At 37.8% G+C, this 21,242-nt stretch overlaps 1 protein-coding gene and 1 long non-coding RNA gene across 4 annotated transcripts in view; one reads left to right on the forward strand and one right to left on the reverse strand.

Moving 5' to 3' along the window:
* Yipf6 (Yip1 domain family member 6) overlaps positions 1–2,084 on the reverse strand; it is a 38,188-nt gene extending 36,104 nt beyond the window's left edge. For both annotated transcript variants that reach the window (XM_003462293.5, XM_063245990.1), the window contains exon 1: positions 2,006–2,084. In XM_003462293.5, the coding sequence (XP_003462341.1) occupies positions 2,006–2,062 (57 nt within the window). In that variant the 5' untranslated portion in view covers positions 2,063–2,084. The remainder of the gene's footprint in view (positions 1–2,005) is intronic.
* An 87-nt stretch (positions 2,085–2,171) lies between these two features.
* The window catches only part of LOC134475445 (uncharacterized), a 33,719-nt gene continuing 14,648 nt past the window's right edge, over positions 2,172–21,242 (forward strand). For both annotated transcript variants that reach the window (XR_010046572.1, XR_010046571.1), the window contains exon 1: positions 2,172–2,641. This is a non-coding gene — a long non-coding RNA (uncharacterized LOC134475445). The remainder of the gene's footprint in view (positions 2,642–21,242) is intronic.

Consider the following 21,242-nt stretch of genomic DNA (forward strand, 5'->3'; position numbering starts at 1 on the left):
GAGATTCAAATCAAACCTTAGAATACACTTTCCTAACCATAGTTTCTTACTGCTCCCCTGGTTCAGTAAGCCTACATTTTAAGGGTTGTCTCCTAACAATTCCCCAGGCTTTTGCCAAAGTGATGCATGTGTTGTTCTATAAACACATTAGCACTTTCCAATCTCTATGCCATTGTCTTTGAGAAGCTAAGTAGCATAAGTGGAAATAGTGAAGATTTCAGTTAGACCTAGGTTCAAATTTTTCCCCTTGCCATTAACTGGATGCAGCAGATTCTAGGCAAGCTAAATTCCTTTGTATCTCATTGCTTCATCTGTAAGTAAAACACAGTTACATGTCAACTAACTCAAATAGTCTCTGTGAAATCTAGAAATTATGCAGAGGATGTTTAGCTCAATGTGTGGCAAACAGCAAGTATTCAATCATTGGTAACTCTTATGGTCACTTGGAATTTCAAATCATACTAATCATTTGAGGCCCTTTCAATATAACTTCTGCCATGAAGCTTGATTGCCTCTACCGGATATAATGCATTTTCTTTTTAAATTTCCCTAATATTTCATGAGTAATTTTCTCTTATGTACAGTCTTACTTTAGCAGTGTATATTTGTATCATCCCCACAAATCAGATCATAAGACACAGGAGCAAGACCTTTGTATTCCCTATTTGTATTCCCTATAGCAATAAGCACAGTGCATTATACATTATGGAAGTTCAAGAAACATTTGTTGAATAGAATATTGAGTAATGAGTGATCAGAACCACTGAATGAATTCACGAAAGCTTCATGGAAAGTGATGGGGGGGGTACAAAAAAAAAGAGCTAACTGTTAAACAGCCAGGCATCTCTAACTACATCACGTTATGCACTTTTTGTATATTAGCTCAGTCAGTCCCCTCATAAATCCTGTGATGAGTTTCTATCACTATTTTCCAAATAAGGACCTAGGTTTCATTCTGTATGTTAAGCTAGGTCTACACCCTTATCCCCCACCTCATTTTTTCATTGTTATGTTCCCAGTGGACAAAAAAGTGCCTGGGGCAAAATGGGTGCTTCATAAATATTTGCTGAATGAAAGAAGTGGTGAACAAATAGAGCTGGGAAACATCAATTTTAGAATGAAATTCTCCTGACCCATAGTTCAGTTCTCGACTATTTAAAATAGAGGAAACGGAAATACATTTATTGAGCAAGTACTACATAACTATACACCATTTGGGAGTAGAGACATTGGGGCAGAACACTGACTTAGACTTCTCAGTTCATGACACTGACTGTACTAGACACTTCACATAAATTAGGTCAACTGATTTTCCTAAAAACTCTTTGAGATTAGGATTCTCATCTCCAACAAACTATGAAGAATCACCTTCCATGAAATGATCTGCCCAATACCATACAAGTGATAGAATGGGTAGATTCGGCCTAGTTAAGTTTAACTGTAAAACCTGTGTTCTCTAATAGTATGAGCCTTGGACTTTGTACGGGTAATAGAAATTCTGTCCCCTTCAATAGAGTATTCTGATGAGGATGGCAAGGAGCTAGGATGAAACCGCCTATTGGGGCCATTTAACAAGTAAAGACTCAAGGTATAAGCAATGAAATGTCAACGTTCAAAGAGAAACAATCCCGCCTTACTTCTGGAATGCTGCTGCTCCAACAAGGGCTGGTGAGCAGCTGTGATAGTATCAGGGGAGAGTGAAAGAAAAGATATCATTTAAAGCTCTGCGTTTAACACAATGTAGGAGACGAAGACAAGCCCTGCGAGTATGGGACAGCAAAGAGGTGAGACGTTTCACCAGAAGACTAGGCACGAAGTGCGGAGGGGAAAAAGCTATTACCCACAGAACAGGTGCTGTGTTAGGACCGGTTCTAGCACTCGGTACAGCAAAGGCCTTTCAGGAGAAGAGGCTCCAGCTCTTTTGGGCTACAAGCCCGTCCCCCGACTTCCTTAGAGGGCACTCTGCGTCACCCTCGATCCCATCTGTCGCAGTTCCCAAGCTCACCAGGGGCCTGGGCGATACTGTCTCCCGATCCCCGGGAGACTCCGCCGCTTCCGCCATCTTGGCCCTCCTCTCCTGTGGTTCCCACAGGCCTTTGCGGAACCTGAAACGTGGAGGCCGCGTAGGCGGCCCGGCATTGCGTCATCGCGCTAGTTCCGCGTCACGGAAAGGCGCCAGGCAAGGGCTAGTAACCCCGGATGGGTCTCTGTGTCTTCTGCAGTCCCTGGGTCTCGGGCGTGGAGGGGAGACTTCTGCTCAGCCCCCCTAGACACGCTCTGCCCTCAGAGCTCAACGCAGATTTTCCGATCTCTATGTCGGTCCCCGGATTGCGACTCCCTTCCCTGCCGACCCTACACCCATTTCCCGTCCTCCAGAGTTGGCTCCTAGCTCCTGGCTCCTTAGCACTTCCCAGAAAAATCGTGTTCCCTCTCTCACCTGGCTGCCTACAACAGACTTGCTTCTAACAAAAGGACAGCCCTTCGCTGACCAACCTTCGCTGTCGCCCCCGCCTCACTTTTTCCCTTCGCTTCCCATCCTGCTACCTAGCCGCCTCTACCACCGTGACTTTTAAAAACCTCCATACTGTCTGCATCAACTCATTAAAAGGAAGGAAGGGAAAGAAAAGAAAAGGAAAACCTGGTAAGCCCCAACCTCATCCTAGGGCTTTCACGGCCGTCTCTGGCTCCCACTTCAGTTCATGGCCTCATGTTAGGTGAGGTCAGACAATCCAACCATTGTTGATGCTGTCAGTATTCGGGATACCCAAGTGCCTTTTGGGGATGTGAGTACTGGACTAGCTTAAGCGTTTAACCAACATGATAGGAAATGGGTTTGAAATAAAGTCCTTTATATTTTTACATAGTCAATCGAGGAAAGCACCCAAGTACTGTGGTAAACATGAGGAAAAGTATGGAGGAACAAAATTTCAAAACTTTATGGAGCTTTAAGTGTTGTTACAATATTTCTGACCTGAATCGTTTCCTATGCTTGCACAAGTACTTGTGGACCTGCCATTAAAATTTAGGCCAGTATATTGGAAACCTTTTTAAAAAAAAGTGACTGTTGTGTTCCAAGCCCAGCCTAGGCCTTCCTCCCCATTCTCCCCCTACTTTCTCCTTTATTGTCCATCACTAAGTTCCCTCCCACTTCCCTGAAGCCCTTGATTAAAATAACCTCTTCTATTCCTTGCCAACTTCTAAAATTAGTTATCTCTCTCTAACCACAGAACCTCAACTTCGCTGCCCCTAATTTCATCTCTTGACCTCTTAACCACTTATTTTAAGATAACCTTTTAGAGGAGAATGCACCATAAAACAGCCGTCAAACCAGTGTTCAGGTTATAGACTGTCAATACTCATTTCCTTCATGTAACCAAAAGGATACTGGTTGGTTGTCATGCACTAAAAAAGAAACACAGGTAAGAGGCTGAATAGGAACAAACTGCAAAAATAGAAAATATTCCGCTTTTAGTTGCAAATACATCTCATAAAATTACCAAAATAATTCAGTATTCTTTAATATAGTTGCTCATTACCTTCTATCAGAACATAGACATCTCCAGTGCAGGAAGACTTAGCCAAAGTTGCTTGTAAACTTTGTAGTACAAGTGGGATAAATATTTAAACCAACAGGCATAGAGAATTTTATTGATTGTTCTAAATTTCAAGTCATAATGTAAAACTTTGAAAATAACAAAAATATTGAGGAAATAGTTTCCTAAAAATAGTCAAAATTGACTCAAGAAAGGAATTTTAGTCGGACAAAATTTTTGAATGAAAAATATAAAAATATATAAAAATCAAGATACTGAACAAGTTTTATAGTTTGGGTTAAAAAGTACGGGATCTGGAAGTAATGAATTGTTCCAGAAAGAATGCATCTCAAAAAACTGGTAACTGGTTTTCTCTGGAGAGAGAAAATGAGGGTCTCTGGCAAAATGGGGATGAATAGACTTTCAAAGTAGGACTGGCCCTTTCTATGACTGGGAGAACTATACATTGTGGATCATTCATGCAGATTGAAATGTGTACCATGCATATGTGTGTTACTTTTTTAAATTGCCATAGATCTACCCTCCCCACCTCCACCAAAGTGCTACACAAAGATGGTTTCACGGGCCATTTATTCACACCTTCAAAGAATAAATAATTCCTTCACTATATAAATGTTACCAGAGGAGAATTTGCAAAGCTAGAAACCTAATGCAAACCTAATACATAGTATTAAATGCGACAAAGTACTAAAAAGAAAACTTTTTTGTTGTGATTTTAGGTACCTGGGATCAAACTCATGACCTTGCACTTGCCAGACGGGCATTGTGCCACTGAGCTAAATCCTCACCCATCGGTCTCATTAACATAAGCAAATAAAATTTTATTAGCGAATAAAATCTGCAGAATAAAAAAATAATAATGCCCAGGATCAAATAGAGTTTTTCTTACAAATATAAAGTTAGTTCAAAAGCAGGTAACACAATGATGATAATGATCATTTTAATGAGTCAAAAACATTCATCATTTTGATGCTGAAAAATTCCACTTTCTTATCTGGAAACAAAAACATAAGTGAAATAGGCCTACAAAGCTACTTATTTAACATGACAAAGAATATCTGTCTCCAAACCAAAACTAACATGATATAGCTGGCATTTCCATTAATGCCAAGCACAAGGCAAGAATGCCAGTATGTATAAGTATGTGTATGTGCGTGTGTGTTACTGGAGATTGAAGGTAGGGCCTTTGCACTGAACTACATACCCTACCCTTCCTTAAATTGCTAAATTGCCCAGCACAGGCTCAAACCTGAGCTCCTCCTGCCTCACTTCAGGAATGTACCACCACACCCCTGGAGATCACAGCTATTATTCAGCACTGTTCTGAAAATGATAAATAATGCTGTCTCCTCTTCTGGGGTCAGAGCCACCCTTGTCCATGCTTTCTAAGGTCCCAAGGCCAGTGGTCCCGCTTGATACTTCCTTCCATGCCCACTGGCTTAATCTCTCTCGAACACACAAACCACACTCCATCCCTATAAACTACTCATTTCCCACTTTCAGTATAGATACTTCCTTTTCTTGCCACTAGTTGCTTCCAAACTATACAACTTCTCTACATAAATACTCCATTCTTCCTGGTGTAAATATACATAGTTTCTCTGCCCTCCAGTCTCACCTAGTGACAAACCCTTCCCTACTTTCTCTATTTACCTCCACTTCTTTCCTTTCCCTATTCCTGCCCTGGCCCAGCTGACTCCTTACCCTATTCCTTACTCTTTTCACATTTTCCTGGTTTTATAATCATTTCTACACCAATCTCCAAGCTAATTTATCTCCCTCATGCATCCACCATATACCTCACCCCTGGATGTCCTCAGTGTTTCAGGCTCAAGATTGCTTCATCACTGGGCTAGGAAGTCAGGTTGCAAAGCAACTGTTGATGCAATCAGTATTCAGGTTATCTGTGTCCTTTTGTTACAGGCAACTGAGTTAGATAGAAATATTATAGGCGGTCAGACAGGGCCAAGTCCTCAAGGGAGCCAGTGCACCACATACCTTACAACCTTGGAGGAGACAGATACCTCTGCTGTGAGCCGGACCTCAAGACAAAAGACAAAACAAATGCAGCCATACCCTAAGTATAAACATCAAGGATTAATATTCTAAATAGGTATGGATCACCTTGAGTAAGCCAGGTGTCACCATCCCAATCCCCTACAGAAAGAGTCAATGCTTTTAAAGTATGCCTACTTGCAATGTGACTTGCTTCCCTGTTTGTCCCTGATTTGGTCAATTTTATCTGAACAATTAATCTTATTGGTTAACCATAGTGCTGTCCCATCTCATGCCAGCTTTGTGAGTTCCCATTTTTTCCCACTGTGGACCTGCCTTACCTCATGGTTTTGCTCTATAAAAGTCACTAGAAAAGACAGTCTTTGGCAAACCACTCTGGACCCTGTCTGTCTCTCTTCCCAGACAGAAGCCTTCTTTTTCTCAATAAATATATTTAGCTCTTAACCGCCATTCTTCCTAAAATTCATTCTTCAATTTTAGAGAACACAAACTCATACCAGATATCTAGTAGGTTGGGAGTTTCATTCCCCTATATCACTTTCAGATTAACATACACGTTCCCTGTTTATTTATTTTCTTTTATCAGTACCGGGGATTGAACTCACAACCGTGCACTTGCAAGGCAGGCGCTTATGCCGCTAAGCTAAATTCCCAGCCCCATATGTTCCCTGTTTAACCAACAAGGTAGGAAATAAGTAAAAGTTGAACTTGAATGCTCTGTATTTTTGCACAGGCATTCCGTTAAAATTCCCAAGTACATCAAGAGACAAAATTATGTGAAAGACATGAAAAAACAAGGTAAATATTGCCACAATATTGTTTTCAATTATAAATATATTCAAGAACACATAATATTGTATGCTCATATTGATCTCTTCAAATCATGGATATTCTCCATAGAACAATAATATTTGCTTTTTAATTTATAAAATTATATTGAAAAACTAAACGTCCTAAAAAATCAAAGCTTAATAGCAAAATGGATCATTTTCTATTTATTTTCATATACTTATACATTTATATGTATGAATATTCAGTTTTATTAATACTGTACCAAAATTTTATTATAAAAATATTCCAATACAGTATATGAAAAGTTGAAAGAATAGTAAGATAAAATGTGAAAATATATTATAATGAAGACGTATACACGGTACCTAGATCCCACAATTCGCCTACGACTATTTCTGCTTTGTCACATCTTTTTGTTTGTTTGTTTGTTTTGTTGGTTTTTTTGAGACAGTCTCTTTATGCAGTTCAGACTGGTCTCAAGCTCACTTTGTAGGCCAGGCTGGTCTCAAACTTGTAATGATATTCCTGCCTCAAGAACCCTGAGTGCTGTAATTAGAAGTGTGCACCACTATGCACAGCTCAGTCACTTTTAACTACCTATGAAGCCATTGATCCACTGATCTCACCCTAACTTGTTTTTCATACCTTTCAAAGGAAGTTTCAGGCATTAGCACAGGCCTAAGTGATTCAGCATATGTTGTTTTGAAAGGCTGGGGATTTAGCTCAGCTGCATAAGCACCTGCCTTGCAAGCAGGCAGTCCTGAGTTTGATCCCTGGTACTGATTTAAAAAAAAAGGAGAAGGTAGAACTGAGGGTGGTGGTACACACCTGGAACCTCAGCACTCTCAAAGACTGAGACAGGAGGACTGTATATTTGAACTCAGGCTGTGTAATTTAACAACTTTGTGACACTTCATCTCAAAATTTAAAAATACAACAATTTCTGGAATGTAGCTCAGTGCAAAGGCTCTAGGTTCAATCCCCAATACAACAATAAATAAATAAATTGTTGCGCTCACATATAGTGATAACCATGATATACTGAATGAAATAAAATCAGTTTATATCAGGGATAGTGGTGCACACCTATAATCCCAGCACTTGGAAGGTAGAGGGAGAAGGATCACAGCAAATTCTAGACTGCATAGTTAGTTCAAGGCCAGCCTGAACTACACAGCAAGGCTTTGTCTTAAAAAATAAAATAAAATAAAAATAGACAACAAAAATCAGCTTATAAAAATATTATGTAAATATAAGGATTAAGGGACACATAAGAATTTAATTTCCTACACAACATGCAAATTTCCCCCCTCATTGTTCCTAACAGAACTCCGTGTTTGTTCAGTGTGGCAACATGCCTAGGCCCAGGGAATGAATCATGATTGATTCAGGTCAATTATGGCAGTCATGTTTACTAATTTCCCAGGACATATGTTAAGTTTGTGAATATTATGGACTAACAAATGTCAACTGCTGTACTGGGAATGTCCACGATTTTTTTTTACCAGGGATTGAACTCATGACATTGTGCTCACCAGGAAGGCACTTGTCCCACTAAGCTAAATCCTCAGCCAATGTCTGTGATTTGAAAAAAAATTAATATGGGCAAATGCAGTTATAAACAAGATAGCCATGTAATTCATTTTCAGCTAATGAGAACAAAGCAGGATTTAGTAGGGAGCTTCTGGGAAACCTTTTTTAAAAAGATGAGGCAGGTGCAGTTTGCATGGCCTATCCCTTTCTTCTTGTCTTGAATCTCAGACAGGATGTCTGGAGTGCAACATTGTAGCAATCATCTTACAACCTAAAGTAGAAAAAGATCAGTACAAAAGCCCATGTGCTAAAAATAGCCTTTGTAATTTTTAAAATACAATAATCTCATACATTCTTATAAACAACTATAAGAATGTCTTCATTAAAAAATTGTGAAGCGAGTATAGCTTTGGGGTAGAGTACTAGTCTAGCATGTAACAAGGCTCTGGATTTTCTGAACTATAAGTAAACAAATTATTAAAACTTTTCAGTGAAGACAGTGTGTTAATATGACTGTAATTCAAAGGACTCTTTGGAGACAAATAATAGAGAAAATAGTAAACTGTGCTTAAAAAAGTTAAATATATTTTATTGCGGTAGTATTCTGTCTATTCCTGGATTTCTTCCACAAAGCACAGCCTCAAAATCCTTCAATGAATGTACTGATGTTGGAAAGTGATTCCACTAAATAGTAGTGGAGGAGGGAAGCAAAAAAGAAGGAAAGTTATCACAAGAGTATGTTTTCTAAATGAGTCATCCAGCATGTGTTGAAACATGTAGACTATACTTCTAAACTATTCACTCCAGGTCTTTTTTATGGTATTTGGGATCAAACACAGTGCCTTGCACATGTAGGCAAGTACTCTAACAGTGAGTTACATCACTAAGCCCTTGAGGGTTTTTTTTTTTTTTTGTACCAGGAATCAAACTCACAAACTTTCAGTTGCCAAGCTGGCGATTACACCACTGAGCTAAACCCCGAGCCTCCCTTGTTATTTTTTTATCTTTCTTTTGAGGCAGAATTTGCTCAAATTGTCCACTCTGGCCTTAAGAATTTGTGATCCTTCTTCCTCAGCCTCCCAAACAGCTGGGATTACAAATGTGTATCACTGGGCACTGAAGGACTTTCTACAGCTGCCATATTCCTTTGGTCAGTTACATGGAGGATTAATTTCCGTGTACCTCCAGAGTTGTGCACATTTGATAATTGCAGAACAGGTTCCCACCTTTGGGAAGCCCTACAACAGAAAGTGAGAAGCAAGGCAGAGTTAGACACATACTCTCAGGTCAACCTGCTTACTGAGTGGTGGGCTGAGTGAATGTGAGACATGACATGAATGGTGGTTTTGTCTCATTTAAACACAAGATGATAGTCATCTGAAAAATATTTATGGTTGTAGGAATGTCAAGGAAGATGGAAAGAATTTTGGAAGAAATTTTGCTTTGTTGTTTTTTCCTTATCTGTGGCCCCCAGGCCTCATGAGTTTGCATTGTGCTTATATGATGGTTCATTGTCTAGTGCTTGGATTGATGGTGTCAGTGCTACACCTACATAGGGGTGGAGCCAGGATGTAATTAATGGCAGGAAGAAGGTGTGTCTTGCTCTTTTGCTGGTTCCTGTTTGCTGTTTGCAGCCACCATGAACTGTGGCCCAGCCATGCCAGCCTGCCTTGGAGCCAACTGAGTGTGGACTGAAACCTCCAAAAACTGTAAGAAATAAACCTTTCCTTTCCCAACTTGGGCTTCAGGTATTTTGTCTCAGCAACAAGTAAAAAGCAACTAAGACAACATGTAATAATTGTATATACAATGGTGTCTTGACTCACAAACTTAATTCTTCCCATGACTGTGGCCCAGATTCTGCAAAATAGAATTGCTGGATTCTGGATTTTTTTATTTTGCGTGTCTTGAGACAGGATCTCACTATGCAGTTTGGGCTGGCCTTTGTTGTACTCTAAGAAAAATAGCTTCATTATATGTGTATTATAGCAAAGCCTGTAACATGGCCTTACTGTATATGTGTTTTCCTTCTCCCTCTGGGTGACCTAATTGATATGTTAATCAATGCTCTTCTCTGTAAAGAATTGCAAAACCTTACCTAATTGATATGTTAACCATTGTTGCCCTCTACAAATAACAGATGCCATTCTAAGATAAGCTAACAGGAGTTGTTAATTACTCCTAGGCTTCCCCATTCTCTGCTGAGGAAAACAGGATTTCTTCTTATCTAAACTTGCTTGTATGCAGGGAGACTTGCTTATTAGCACAACCCTTACCTGACCTTGCTCTCCCTAAGAAATGTAATCTTGCCGTATTTTCTGTTTTGTGATGCACCGTACTGCCTTCCCCCTTTCCCTACCCGGTGGTAGTCTGTCAAAAAATGTGCTAATTGTGCTGTTCTTAAGAAATGCTTAACTTCAAATAAATTACAAAAATGTTATGGCTTAACCCTAATGCACCAAAAGGGTTAGGTTCCAAATCCTTGTAAAAACTTAAGTTTCAGCTTCTTGTAACTTTCGACCCCTTCCCACATGTTAGTGTTAACGAGCTGTCCCAAGATAATTAACCACCTCCCTGCCTTCCACATGTTATTGCTAGCAAGCTGTCCAATAATTAACCTTACCAAATGTTATTGCAGATGTGCTATTCCAAGATAATCCTTATCTGCAGGATGGGAGTAACGTGAAAGGCACCAAAGGCTCCCGATGTTGTCAGAACTAAGTGGACAGCCTTACAGTTTCCAGATTTGGGTCAACAGCTTAACAGCTCTGTGGGTTTCTTTTGTGCCCCCCACCCCTTCTCCAGCTTTTAAAATCCCCTTCTCCAGGCTCAGGGTGCGCAGTCTCCAAATTGGCTCCCGGAGACTCATTGCCAGGTCTGGCCTAAATAAATCCTTTGCTCCCCAAATTTTAATTTTTTGCTTCCTTGGGCTTTATTCCAGGGTCCGAACTATCACACCTTGAGCTCACTTTGTAACCCATGCTGTTTTTTTTTTTTTTTTTTTTTTTTGTCTTTTTCCTTTTTTATTGGTACCGGGGATCGAACTCCTGACTGCTTGCTTTAAAGGCAGGCGCTTATGCCGCTGAGCTAAATCCCCAGCCCCTACCCACGCTGGTTTTAAACTTGCAAAGATCTTCCTACCACAGCCTCCTGAGTGTTGGGAATACAGGTGTGAGCTACTATGCCTGGCCTCGATTTTTGGCATTCTTGAGCAAAGCACTGAGGAAGCCTAGGGATGAGGTACATGGTAGAGAGGTAAGAGAGAGATAAACTAGCTTAGATATTGATGCAGAAATAATTATAAAACTTCAGGGAAATGTAAAAGGACTAGGGAATAGGGTAAGGAGCCAGCTGGACAAGGGCAGGAATGGAGAAAGGAAGGAGGTGGAGGTAAATACAGAAAATAGGAACGGGTTTGTCACTAATTGTTTGAGACTAGAGGGTAAAGAAACTACAGAATCTGGGCCAAAATTATGGAAAGAATTAAGTTCATTGTTATGGTTTGTGTCTAGATGTCCCTCCAAATCTTGATGCTATCTCAGGTTTTCTTGGAGGCAGCTGAATCTACAGTTTCTGATTGATTCATAGTGCAATGATGGGATTAAGGGTACTAGCATTAAGAGTGAGTGATCACTGGATCACTCCATTGATTAGATTTACACCGCCTTAATCCCAATAGTCTGGATAAAATAAAATGGGCAGAAAGAGACTTGTTTCCCCTTTTGCTTCTGTTGCTTTTGCTGTTTTCTGCTGCGCTAAACTGCCACCCTCTGCCATGGGACAGTCTGCCTTACAGCCAGCAGATTAGGGACTGAAACCTCTACAAACTATGAGCTAAATAAATACTTCCTCCTTTAACCTTGGGTTTTGGATATTTGTCTCAACAACAAGAAAACTAACTAAGACATTCATGAACTGAGGCACCACTGTATTAAGTGGTACAGTGCAATACTTAAACAAACTTGTACAATGTGGTCTGAACAAATCAGGGTAATTATCATTTGTATCTCATTTCTTTCTGTTTGGAGCCTTTGAGCATCCATTCTCAAATTTGTTATAATTTATATTTTGAATGTTCCCAGAAGGCCCATGCGTTTTAAAGTTTGGTCCCCAACCTGTGGTGGGAGGTGGTGAAACCTTTGAGAGATGGGAGCTATATGAAAGACAGTTAGGTCATTGTAAGCATGGTCTTGAAGGGTATATCAGAACTCTGCTCTCCTGCTTACTTTCTCTTTTTCTTTCTGACTGCCATGAGGTAGGAATCCTGCTCTGCCATGTACTCCTGCAATGATGAACTTCTGCCTTGCCACATGCCCAAAAGTAATAGGCCAACTGATCATGGACTAAAACTTAATAAATAAACTGAAAACCAAAATAAATCTTTCCTCTTTTAAAGTTGATCATCTTAGATATTTTGTTATACTAATAGAAAGCTGACTATATAAAATATTCTTGGGCTCTACAATTATCCTATTCAGCTGCAGAAACACCAGAGTTTATTTCAGCTCAGTCATTTTCTCTTCTTTTTTTTCCAATTTTGGGATTTTTTATTTGTTTATGTTTTTAATTTTTATTACCACATGTTTGCAGTGCATAATGGTCACATTTATCCTAGGGAATAGATATATGCATTTAACATATCACAAACATTTTTATTACACTTCCCCTCTCGTCTGTCTCCAGATTCACTTTCCATTTGCAAAGGATCTATCTCCTTGTTTCCTATTTCCTACTTTTTATTTTGTTTTAAAATTATACTTTGGGTTTCTCATAGAAGAAAAGTTATTCTATATTTAAGCGCACATGTCTGACTTATTTCATTTCATATTATGGTCTGAAGGTGCATCCATTTTCCTACAAATGACTCAAATTTATCCAACTTTATGGAAGAGTAGTACTGCACTATGTATACATACCACATTATCTTTACCCATTCATCTCTTCATGGATATGTAGGCCACCTCAAAGATTTAGTTATTATGTGTTATGATGCTGGGTATATCATAAGGATAGAAGGCTTTTGAATTTTGCGAGGAAAATACCTACAGAGGAATACCTGGGTGAAAGATTCCCATAATCCAGATATCTTAACAAAAGCTGAGTCTTTGAGATTATGGGGCTTTGGGAGACATCCAGATATACAGCATCACCAGGATTATGTCATATACAAGTAATGATAATTTGAATTCTTCCTTTTAGATATGCATCCCTTTTATTTCTTTCTTTTGCTTTATTGCTCTTGGTAATATTTTATGTGCCATATTGAACAAAATGGTAATAATGGACATCTTTGCATTGTTCCTGATTTTAAAGGAAAAGTTTTCAGCTTTTGTCATGTTTAATATGATGTTGACAGTAGATTTATTACAAATAGCCTTTATCAGATTCAAAGAAAGTCCTTCTATACTTATTTTTTCAGGGTTTTTATCAGGAATCAATGTTAGATTTTTGTCAAAAACTTTTCTACATTTATTGAAGTAATCATATGACTTTTTGTCTTTGCTTCTATTTATGTATTATCTTCATGGATTTATGTATGTTGAGCCATCCTTGAATTCCTGAGATGAAGCCTACTTGGTCATGATGTACAATATTTTTGATGATTTGTTGCATTCTGTTTGCCAGTGTCTTTTGAGGATTTTTGATCTATGGTCATTAAAGATATTGGCCTGTAGTTTACTTTTTACTTGGATCCTTTTCTGTTTTTAGGAATCAGTGTAATTCTAGTTTTCAGGAATGAATTTGAACATGCTCCGTTTCTTTCCATTTTGTTAAAGACTTTGAGGAGTAGTGGCATTATATCTTCCTTGAAATTTTTGGAGTTCAGCAGTGAGTTTACTGGCTTATGGGCCAATGGTAAGTGTGTTATTACTGCCTCAATATCATTTACAGTTATTGCACTGCTCCAAGATTTTGTCTTCTTGATTCAATTCTGGTAATTCATATGTGTCTAGGAATCTGTCCCATTTCTTCTAGATTTCCAGTTTGTTAGAGGAAAAAATTTTATAGTAGTAACTAATGATTATAGCAGTGTCTATTATAATTTTTCTTTTTTCATTTTTTTTTGTCTTTTTCATTTTTATTGGTACCGGGGATTGAACTCATGACTGCCTGCTTGCAAGGCAGGTGCTTATGCTGCTGAGCTAAACCCCAGCCCCTTTCTTTTTTCATTTATAATTGCATTGATATTGGTCTTTTTAAAAGTTTTTTGGGAAGTTTGGCTGCATTTATCTATTTTGTTTATTCTTTCAAAGAATCAGCTCATTCCTTGATTCTTAGTATTATTTACTCAGTCTCAATATCATTAATTTTTATTCTGATTTTTTTTATTCCTTTCCTTGTACTAGGTTTGGGTTTGGGCTATTCTTGATTTTCCAGAACCTTGAAGTGAATCAGGTCATTTTATTTGAGCTCACTCTGCTTTTCTAATGTGAATACTCACAGAAATAAACTTCATTCTTAAGACTGCTTTCATTATGCCCCATAGATTCTGGAATGTTGTACTGATGATATCATTTGAATCTAGGAATTGCTAAATTTCTTTTATGACTCATTGAATTTTCTGGAGTGTGTTATTTGTGTCCAGATGTTGTAAAATTTCTATGTTTTCTTTTGCAATTGATTTAGACTTTTAGGCAACTATGATCTGATAGTATCCTGGAATAATTTTGTTTTTTTTGTAATTATTTCAGCAACTTTTGAATTAGTATTTACTCTTATTTGGAGACAGTACTGTGTGCTATTGAGAAGAATGTGTTTTTTTTGTTATAGGAGGATAGAACATGGTAGATATCTATTATATCTTTTGTTCTGTTTGAGGTTTATCTCTTGTATTTCTTTGTTCATATTTTTTCTAATGGGTCTATTTGTGAAAGTGGGGTGTTAAGGTATCCCATGATGATTGTGTTGGTGATTATTAGATCTTCTATACCCAGTAATGCGTTTTTAGGAAGTTGGGTGGATCAGATTTCAGTGCATACCTACTTATAATTGTTATCTCTTTCTGTTGAATTGTTCCCTCAACTAATATGTAGTGACTTTTTTGCTTCTTCTGATCATTTTTAGCTTGAAGTCCACTTAGAGAATAAGTTTGTTCTCAGGGTCCTGGTACATGCAGTGTTGTTTTCCACTCTGCAAAATTTAGTTTGTGAATTTTTGGATTAGATGTATCTCTTGAAGTAGCAAACCGTTCCATTTTGTTTTTTAATCCAGTCTTCCAATCTGTGTCTTTTAACTAGGGAGTTGACACCATTTATGCTGAGAATTATTGTAGAAAGATATTGAGCTATTCCTGTGGTGTTATTTTTCTGTTTCTAATTCCTTTTCTCCCTTTTTTGTTTAACTGCTAACCTGTTTGATGTATTCATTCAGACTTTTTGCCTACATAAGCTTCACTGTCTCTGTCTAGGATATCCTTGAGAAATTTTTGGAGTGCTTGTTTGGTGGTCACGAATTTCTTAAAACATTTTTTTGTCATGGAATGTACTTGTTTCTTCATAGATTTTTGGAATCTAGTTGTCTTGGTTACTTTTCCCTTACTGAGATAAAATACCCACACCCAAAATTAAGGAAAGAAAGGTTTATTTAGCTTACAGTTTGTGGAGGTTTCAGTCCATAATCAGCTGACTCCAAGTAAGGGTGGTATGACACAAGTAAGAAGAGTTCAAGGTAGTAGAAGACAGCAAAAAAAAAAAAAAAAAAAAAAAAAAAAGGACTTCCAGGAGAACATGGTGGATGGATAGCAGCAGCTATGGAGGCTCTCTGAGATACCCCATTGAGAATCCAGGAATGGTGCAGTACGAGGAGTCCTAACAATGGGGAGATACACCCTGCCAACCCAGGAACAAACTAAGCTAAGAGAAACCAACTGGAAATGCAATCCTGGTGCTATAACAGGAACAGATAAAATCTCAGCACCAAAGTTGAAACCCATGCCACTGGAAGCCATGATTTGAATTTCCTGCTGCTACTTCTGTGTTCAAATTGGCAAGGCAGAGAAAGACACACGCGAAAGCTCTAAGAGTGGGAATCAGCGAACGGAGTTGAGAGCAGGACTGGCCAGGAGCCCTGCATCGACCTGTGGTGAGTGAGCAGAATGGGGACCCTTCCATAGAGTAGGAGAATCCAGCAAAGGACACACTGGAACCGGGCAGACTTGCCAGAACAGGAAGCTGCAGTAACTTTACTTGCATATTCCCCTCTCAAGTGGGATTGGTTGCGGAGTGCCTGGCCTGGGTGACGCCACTGACTAAGACCCAGTAGGCTACCCCAAACCAGGTCCCAGTGCCTGGAGGTGCACCCTAGTGGTGAAGCCTTCGGCAGGTTGACCTGAAGGGGTGGGCCCAGCAGAGGCTGCCCAGGTCTAGGTATCCCTAGTACACTGCACTGGGTGGGAACACCTAGCCTGGAACAATTCAAACAAACTGTAACAGACAAACAGAAGAAAAACTGGGCCTCCTATATTTGCTTGTATGGATGGAATAAAAAGCATGGGAAGAGGAAGCAACAAGAAAGGTTCCTCAGTCCGCAATCCTAAGAACACTGATCCAGGAAAGAGAAATGCAAAGGAGGACAGAAAACATGCAATATCAGACACGGCACCAATAGACATAAAGCGATATCTCCAGAGGCTCATAGACGAGTTTAAAAATGAAGTATTTAATGAAATAAAGTAAGATATAAGTAGAATAGTTAGAGACATGCTGTGCACTGCCCAGGAAAAAACAGATGGTAAAATGGAAGAACAGAAAAAAAGGAGAGAATTGTTTGATGGAGAAAATAGAGAAAACATAGAATACATGAAGCAGGTTCAAAGAGATTACCAGGAAACTAAAAACTCTATTGAAAGCTGGCATAACAGCTTGAAAGAAACTAAGGATAGATTATCTGATCTGGAGGACAGATTTGTAATGTGGGAGCATGAAATGAAAAACTTCTTAAAAATAACAAGAAAACAAACAGCAATAATACAAAGGCTAGAAGATGATAAGAAGATCTATAACTTAAGAATTAAGAACATAAAAGAAGAAGTAGGGACATAAACAAATGCACTACAAAAGCTATTCACAGAAATAATCCAAAAGAATTCCACTAATTTAGCAAAAGGTAAAGATACTCAGATATATGAGGCATACAGGACCCCAGCCACCTACAACCCAAACAGAGCTACACCCAGGCATATAATAATAAAAATTCCAGAAATCCAATATAAGAACACAATATTAAAAGCCGTCAGAGACAAAAAACAGATCACTTACAAGGGAACACCCACCAGAATTACAGCAGACTTCCCAGCACAAACCATCAAATCACGAAGAATGTGGGGGAAAATAATTCAAGCTTTGAAAGATAACAACCTCCAGCCAAGATTGATATATCCTGCACAACTGTCCCTAGAAATTGATGGAAAAACAAGGTGCTTCCAGGATAAAGAGGAACTAGGGGAATTTGCAACCGCCAATTCAACTCTACAGAGAATACTGCAGGATATTCTAAAAAAGGAAAATACCAAGATTCCAGAAACAGTGGCAGAGAGGCCACAATGAATGGAGCAGAAAGTGAAATGAAGAAGACAAACTGACAACAAATGACAGAAAAAGAGCTCAACAGAAATGAGGCAGAGAAGATTGGATGGTAGGAATAGCTATTTTGGAGAAAATAAGACATCATAATAGCTAGTGCTGATTTAGTATCATTTTGTTTTGAAGTCCCATCAAGCTTTTATTCTTCTGTCTCCATCAGTCTTAACAGATTGTATCTTACTGGATTTTATTATATGTGATAATATAAGCAAAAAATTTTATAGACAAGGAAATTATACAGAAACCATTGTTCATTCTCTGATAGTTGGCTCTAAATACTCTGTAATACTGTCATTCTCTTGAATGGTTTTACATTGTCTTGATATGTTTGGTGCTACAGTATACGAAGTTATACTCAAAGATTTCAAGGAAAGAGACACTATGGTAACTACTTTTATGTCAGAATATCTAATAGTTATGCTTTGACCTGCGCTGTTTTGTTGTTATGCCCTCTTTTATCTCAATCTCCTTTTTTTTAATTATTTACTTTCTTATTTTTATCTTTTTAATTAAGGGAAAAATAAAAATAGCAGGATACATTATAGTAACCCACTTTCATTTCCTATTAACTTGATTTGAAACCCTGTATTGCTCTCACCATCTTGTTGTAACTGATTTTCCTCTATTCTGCTTTGCTTGATAGTACCAAATTCGAAAGTATAGGCAACAACTGTGAAGACAATAAGATTTATTTTGACACCCATTCTGGTTGACTATTATCTTCTTTTAAAGCCCTGTAATATCTCCAATGTTTTGGTTTTATTCTTTACTGTTTTGTTCAATTTTATTATAATCGATGATACAGGCTATCTTTTTAAGATAGCAAGAGGCAGTATGGTAACTATAGTTGTTCACTTTGTATTTTGTTTTTACATTATCTATTATGTCCATCCTTTTGATTTGACTGACTCTGTCCTGTTATGTCACATTTGGTTTTACTTTCTTAAAAAAAAAGTAATAAGAACTGTGGGAATAATAAAACCCAAAATGTGTAATTGTCATTGTACAAAAGAGAGGAAAAGAAAGTGCCCTAAAGAATATAACTGCATATATATTTAATTGTATAAAATAGATAACCATATTACTGAGTTTTGTTGGATCATTGAACTAAACTGTTTGCAGTCTCACTGTTTGAAAGTCCACTTTATATGCTTTAATTTTGTAACTTGAACAACTATTTCTAAGATAACAATATGTAATCTATTAACTAGTGATTTCCTACTGTTTATTTTTTTCTGAAATTCTGTATAACTTGTATTCTTTTTCTGTTTTTTTTCTCCTTAAATAAAATAAAAAAAAAAAAAAACAGGAGAAGAGTCCAGTGAGGAGAGCAAGACTATTTTCCTCCCTTATATTTTAAGCAGGATCGGTCCCTGGGGCAGGTATAGCACTCACATCATCTCCTTCCCCTCTTTTTGCACAGATTTAAGATGTTTACCAAGTGAGGACCCTGCCCTGCTAGCTGAATCACTTAGTTAAACTTCTAAACTCCTCAATTCTCAAATTGACACAATGTATCAAACCATTGCAATAGTTTTTCAAGATATATTATTCTAGGTTGGAAGTTGTTTTGTTTAGGGTTTGAAACACTTTACTCCAATGTCTCCTATTTTGAAAAGTATGCTGTAGTCTTAATGGGTTTATCTTTATAAGTGATTTTCTTTTGCTTTTCTCTGACAGATTTTAACATTCTGTCTTTATGTTGGAATCCCGAAATTTTTTCTATGATATTTATATTCTTCTTCTTCTTCTATTATTATTATTATTATTATTACTATTATTATTATTTGGGGTTCTGTAACTCTTGCTTTCTTCTCTGTTGAGTTTTTTCCCCATACTTAGAAATATTTCGGCAGTGATTTCTGTAAAGAGATTTTTATTCAATGCATGCTGTCCTCTAATTTTTCTCTAACTTCACTTAGACTTAGGTTAGTTTTCTCTGCATTATCTTGGATTAATTTTTCTTTTGCTCATATTGTTTTTAAAGTTTCCCTGAGTATATACTCTTGTGCTGCCAATTTGTCCTTGAAGTCTGATATTGTCGCTTCACATTAGTCACTTTTGCTGTTTATATATTCAATAGAATTTTCTACATTATCGTTGGAATTTCTGTTTGGAAACATTTCATGTATTTCTTTAGTAAATTTTTTATTCATGTTTTGAGTGGTTTTTGTTTGCTCTTGTAATTTTTTTGACTCTTGTTTAACTACATTGGTCAATTTTTAAATTCCCTTCTGTTTTGTTATATCATTTTTGAGCTCACTGAATTTCTTTCCTTTATCTATTTTTTCATTTAGTTTTGAGACAGGATCTTTCTATGCAATTCAGGCTGAGCTTCAGCTCACTTTGTAGTCCAGGCTGGCCTCAAACTTGATAAGATCCTCCTGCCTCAGCATCCTGAGTGCTGGGTTTACAGACATGCACCACCATAGCTGGCCTTCTTTCCTTCTTAATGATGTCATACAGCTTTGTGTCCCTTGGATTTGCTTTGGGAGTGTTGAGAGTCTTTGGAGGCATTTTGTTGCCTTTTTTTGGTATTTTTTATGTGTGTGGGCTGAGGGTTGAGGTCAAATAGAGTTGACACTCTATTTTTGATTTGATGATCTCATACTTAACATGTTTTCCAAGATGTGATCACGGGTTTATTTGTTAAGAAACATCACCCACCACTTCAACCTATTGAGTTAAATTGGACTGGACTCAATCACTGTGTTTTAAGGAGAGAACTGCTACTGATTATAACAGCATCCAGATATCCAACCATACATCAAAAATAAACATTAAAAGTTGTTTTGACATTCCTCCTCATAAATCAATGTGCTCTACAAACTATACTGTATTTTCATTAGTTGCTTGTCAGAAATTTAGAAGTAGAAAGGAAGGAAAAAATAAGGTGAAAGTTAGTGTATAAGTAGGTAAAAAGAAATGAAGATAATAGAAATGTCAGTGAGTAAAAAATAAATAGCAGATGGACTGTATTGGCAGTATTTTATAGTTGGTGCAAAGTGTGAATGTTAAGGGATTTCAGACAATGTTTGTGGAGGCGGGTTGGGGGAGGGATGCAAAGGGAAAGAAGTGTAATCAGATATTGAGAAAAGCTGTGAAATTGTCAGAACCTGTTAATATATTTGTAGGTAGTTTACTTTGGCTCTTCTAAGCACAAATCTGTTAAGAATTACCCTGACATGGTCATCAGTGTTACTGTTTAAGTTAAAGCATTGGTATGTTCTTAATTGTCTTTTGTACATATACAGGTACTTGTGCTCTCTCTCTCTCTATTTTCTCCCCCCCCCTTTCTCTCTCTCTCTCTCTCTCTCTCTCTCTCTCTCTCTCTCTCTCTCTGTGTGTGTGTGTGTGTGTGTGTGTGTGTGTGTGTTATGTGAAAGGTGAAGAAGAAAAGAGGAAATACAGGTGGATAGGGAAAATGAGTACGATTGAAGAACAAAGAACAGAGAAAAAAAAGAAAGTTTAAAAAATAGCAAAATAAAGGAACAAATTAACAATAAAAATAATATTGATAAAAAAGTAAGAACTAAAGAAAAGGAAAGCAAAATTCAAAGAAAACCCAGAATAGACAAGCAAATAAACAAAAAATCCTTACTTTGCTGCTATACCACATGGTCAAGAGTGTCCTTGAAGTTCCCTTTATGCTGTGGTCATTGTCTGGTTGCAGGCAGCCAAGCGGTTTCATCCCTATAGACTGCTTGACTGCCTGCTTGGAAGGAGTGAGGGCTGTCAATCTCTCTTGACCCACATACTGGGTGCA

This window comes from Cavia porcellus, unplaced genomic scaffold (genome assembly GCF_034190915.1).
Source record: "Cavia porcellus strain 051 isolate PalLab524CR breed Dunkin Hartley unplaced genomic scaffold, mCavPor4.1 scaffold_3, whole genome shotgun sequence".
NCBI classification, from domain to species: Eukaryota; Metazoa; Chordata; class Mammalia; order Rodentia; family Caviidae; genus Cavia; species Cavia porcellus.